General features: G+C 34.8%; 1 protein-coding gene across 2 annotated transcripts in view; it reads left to right on the top strand.

The window, feature by feature from the left end:
* Window positions 1-4,894, top strand: part of LOC106872816 (probable methyltransferase-like protein 24) — a 31,367-nt gene that overhangs the window by 15,149 nt on the left and 11,324 nt on the right. The window contains exons 2-3 of one of the 2 annotated variants that reach the window (XM_014919940.2): window positions 2,247-2,311; window positions 4,613-4,741. In XM_014919940.2, coding sequence (XP_014775426.1) covers window positions 2,247-2,311; window positions 4,613-4,741 — 194 coding nt within the window. The remainder of the gene's footprint in view (window positions 1-2,246; window positions 2,312-4,612; window positions 4,742-4,894) is intronic. The other variant, XM_014919949.2, reaches the window with a different exon arrangement.

Genomic DNA, 4,894 nt, shown 5'->3' with positions numbered 1-4,894 from the left:
TTATATATATATATATGTCTGTATGTATGTATGTATTTATGTAAATATACACAGTGTTTTGGAGCTAAATTTGACAGTTTGCGCAAAAGGAAAAACAACAACACACTATTCCATCCCAAATATAAGTATTTAAAAAAATCGGAAAATAACAACTAGATTATGGCTGAGTGGTAACGGTTTACTCAAGGTAGCCGCCCTCACCTTTCATCGTACCCTCAAGATAGCTCCCGAATCTGGTGCATGCGTTCCTCCCTGTCTCTCTTTGAAAACCTTCAACTACTTCCTTGATCATAGCCAGCAGCCCGACCTTGTTCTTGTAGGCAGAGTGGTTGGTGCCTTTCTCAACTGCACCCAACATATAGTAATCAATGGGATTACAATCGGGGTAATTAAGATGCCGGTGGAGATGTAAAAATTCTCTGACACCCACTTCTGAATCTTTCTGGATGTATGGTAAGGAGCCAAATTCTACTGGCACACATAAGACCTTCTAGCAGCAAACTTCTCCAGCCAGGAATTGACCCAATTTCCAGCAGCTTCATATAGCTGTCAGAATTGAGCATAGAGCCCTATTCAAAGATATGGGGATGAATTCTAGCATGTTCCTCCATGCTAGTCACAACTTTGTAGTCTCCATTCCAGCTGTTCATGTCACATTTTGCAACCTTTACAATGTTCCCAGTGTATTGATTTGGCTTTCATGATGTTAGCAATTTGACACCCAGTACAACTCATTACAATGCAGGCAATTCTTTTCCAATAATCAGATGACTTCCAGCGATCCATGTCAACTACTATTTTATCAACTATAGCTTTAATCAATACACTCTCCAATATATCAAGCTGTTCCTGAAAAAGAATGAGATATAAAAAGATTTCAAATTTGTTCTGAACACACTGTATGTTTATATGTATACACACACACACACACACACACACACACACACACATATATATATATATATATATTTATATATATATATATACATATATACATATATATAAAGAATGAGATAAAGAGACCAATGGCATAAATAAATTTATATTTTATGTAGAATGTCTTACAGCTGTTTCAGGAAAATGAGAGCGATGCGGAGAAGAAAAAACAAAGAAAAAAAAGTACTAGGAGTATAGTTCCATTCCAAAAGTAAATATCCATGTATAGAATCCGTGTGGGTATTTTCCAGTGATAATTATAGTTATATTGGTAGTACTGATCTCATAGTCGATCAGTTCAGCAGTACACCACCAAACAGTCACCATAACCTTCTTTTTGAAGAACTCGGGTTTAGGGAAGGTTTTCGGTGCTTTATTTTGGTCCAACCACTGCGAAAAACGTTTATTATTATTATAAGGAATCCAGTTTTCATCGCAAGTTACAACACAGTCGAGAAATGAATCGGTCTGGTTACGGAGAAGAAGCGACAAGCAAATTCCATATCTGCGCATTTTCTAATTTTCATTCAAATCGTGTGATACTCATTTGACCAGCTTTTTTGATTTTCCGATCGCATGCAAATGGTTGCAGGAAGTTTTCTGCCTAACTTGAAGTTCTTTTTCCAGTTCTCGAGTGGTTTTGCATGGATCTTTCTCAATGACGGTCTTTAATTGACCGTCATCAATGACAGATGGGCGTCCACAACGCTCACGATCTTCAAGGCTCAGGTTTCCACTGCAAAAACCATTTTCGAGCTGACCACTCACTGGTCATTTCCTCACCAAACGTTTCGTTGATATCGCGAGCAGTTTCAGCTGCTTTACGTCCTTTTTTGAAGTTGAATAGCAAAATTGCTCGAATATTGCGGTTTCATTTCAGAAGATTGTAACATGAATATAACGGTTCCATTTCAGAAGATTGTAACAACGGCGAAAAGCAATATCAGTATTAAATTATTGATGCATTTGAGTAAGTTTGTGTCCGTATTATCAGATAATTTCAAAACTCTACAAAAATCCGGTACAAATTCTTTATGGTTCACAACGTTGCTTACTTTTTACTCAACCTGATAGATATATACGTGCGTGTGTGTGTGTGTGTATATATATGTGTATGTATATATATGTATATTTGCATGAAGTATATTTAGTTATATAATTTTCATATTTTATATTTCGTCTATTATCCTGAAGATGTGATTCTCTTCATGTGAAGTAACAACTAGAAAGATCTCAACTCCTAAACCCTGAAAATACATGAAACGTTCTTTTATTTATCTCTATCTTCAATATTTTGTTTTCTTGTTTAGATTTTACCGTCCACAGAATATTTAGATGCAAAATCTGCATCAGATCTTGAAGAATTATACCACGGGTAATATTCTTTCATTCCTTTATCTTTTATATGTTGTTTGTTAAATATAGTATAAGAAACCTTTCATTGGTAATCAGCTGGTTTTCATGTGTTTTAAAACTAATTATATTGATAACAACACGAGCATCTTAAGACTCTTCTCTTATCTATTTGCTATTCCTGTAGAATAGATAAGACTCTTCTCTTATCTTTACTCTTTACTCTTTTACTTGTTGGGGCACCGCCTTTAGTCGAGCAAATCGACCCCAGGACTTATTCTTTGTAAGCCTAGTACTTATTTTATCGGTCTCTTTTGCCAAACCGCTAAGTTACGGGGACGTAAACACACCAGCATCGGTTGTCAAGCGATGTTGGGTGGGGGGGACAAACACACAAACACATACACATATATATATACATATCCACTCACAAGGCTTTGGTCGACCCGAGGCTATAGTAGAAGACACTTGCCTAGTGGGACTGAACCCGGAACCATGAATGTTGGTAAGCAAGCTACTTACCACACAGCCACTCCTGCGCCTACAGAATTCTTGCAGTTCCAAGCAATGGTGATTTTATAGGTGTTCTACCTTCACACTTGCACCGATCTTTTTCAGCCTTGTTGGTAGCTGTGAGTTTTCATATAATATTAATAACAATAACAATAATAATAATAATAATAATAATAATAATAATAATAACAATAACAACAACAACAACAACAACAACAACAACAACAACAACAACAACAACAACAATAATAATAATAATAAGTGCATATAAATAAAGATAAATCATCCATAGCTTGAATGCCTTTGAGCATTCCTCTGTTCATTTAGGATTAACCTGGCACAAGGAGAAACTGGTACATCTGGACTGAATGTTTAAACAGAGTAAAAGCAACCAAGGCTGTGGTGTTAAACTGGGTTTCTAACTCAGCCTAAGAACTACCCAATATTCATATAAATTAGTAACAGATAAATTAATTCAACTTTACGATGAAAGTAAACAAACAGAGTTTATTCTTTTTTTTTAATTATTTAGAAGCGTTGAGATGTATTGTAAGATACAGAAATACATTTATTTCTCAAATACGTGATAATGCTATAAATAGCATGATCAGGATAAATTATCCATTTAGTGCAGAAATAGCCAGCCATGAGACTCGAACTCACATCTCTGTGATTACGCAAAAAAAAAAAAGAACAAACTTTATTTGTTTACTTTCATCGTAAAGTTGAATTTAACGTTAGCGTCTTATGAAGCTAAATTTATAAGTTCTAAAATTGCAGAAGAATTCTTTGCTGGGCAGTTTAGTTTAATGATAAAACATTTGACGCGTAATCACAGAGATGTGAGTTCGAGTCCCATGGCTGGCCAGTAACGTATTTTTCTGCAATAAATGGATAATTTATCCTGATCACGCTATTTATAGCATTATCACGCGTTTGAGAAATAAATTTATTTGTGTATCTTAGATAAATTAATATTTTTTATCAACTGTAATGATGCTGAATTCTACGAAGAAGGAATTAAGTTCAAGAGACACTGATTACAATCCTAAATGAAGCTGTTTCATTTCGCCTACTTTGTTAAATAGTTTTGAAATATGAACATAAAACAATCTCTACGCTTAAGCTTTACAAAGCGAACTTTATTTTGTTTTTACCTTTCTTTTCTTTGCTCTTTGGCATTAGGATGGGCATGCAGCTGTACAGACCATGCCAAAGCAGACATCGGAACACGATACAGTCCATGAATCCATTCGAACCTGTCAAACCTCCCAACCTAAGCTAGCGAGGAAGATGGTGAATTATCTCAAATTGAGAACCTGGAAAGAATGCTTGTAACAGAAAAAAATTCCGTTTAAAGCACTTCAAGAATAGATGGCGGTGTTCTTAAACCAATTCATCTAAGAACTCAAAATGCAAAGAGCCCTCAAAAATCCTACAAAGCATCTCATCTAACACTTTGAAATTCTTCCAGTCTGTTGTAGAGGAACGGTGCTGTATTTTATCAACCTTTGAAAAAATTGAATGCAAAATTGATTTCAGTATGACTTGATACAAAAACACAATAGCCAGAACAAGTTCCATGGTCTACGAGGAAATGTTACATATAGTTTCTGCTGCGATTCTCTGTCAGTCTGTTTAATGTTGTAGAGTAGAAGCAACAACCTTTCACAGAGTGAAGTAAATAATGCAGCCTTTCATTCCCAGTTGTAGTTGTTTCACTTCATGTCTCTTGTCAGCCTTTTATAATCAAGTCCCTGTGTCCATGTAAAAGAAAAATTAATAATTTATTTGTCGAATATTACTTTAGATTGATGGGCCAAATTCAGGTGAAGTGTAACAAAATAACCCGCGTTGGTTCTTATGGAGACGGAGGATGGAATGTTTGTTTGGATAACGGATATTATCCCAAGAAGCCTTGCTTGGTATATGCATTTGGGTAAATACATTCCTATCGCTTTTATCAATGATTGGAAAATTTTTCTATTTTAAACTTTGTATATCTCTGAATGATTATAAATATGTGTGTGTATATGTAAGCATATATATATATATATATATATATATATATATATATATATATATATATATA

The sequence above is a fragment of the Octopus bimaculoides genome, chromosome 9 (genome assembly GCF_001194135.2).
Source record: "Octopus bimaculoides isolate UCB-OBI-ISO-001 chromosome 9, ASM119413v2, whole genome shotgun sequence".
Classification (NCBI taxonomy): Eukaryota; Metazoa; Mollusca; class Cephalopoda; order Octopoda; family Octopodidae; genus Octopus; species Octopus bimaculoides.
This window is presented reverse-complemented; position numbering and strand designations above follow the sequence as displayed.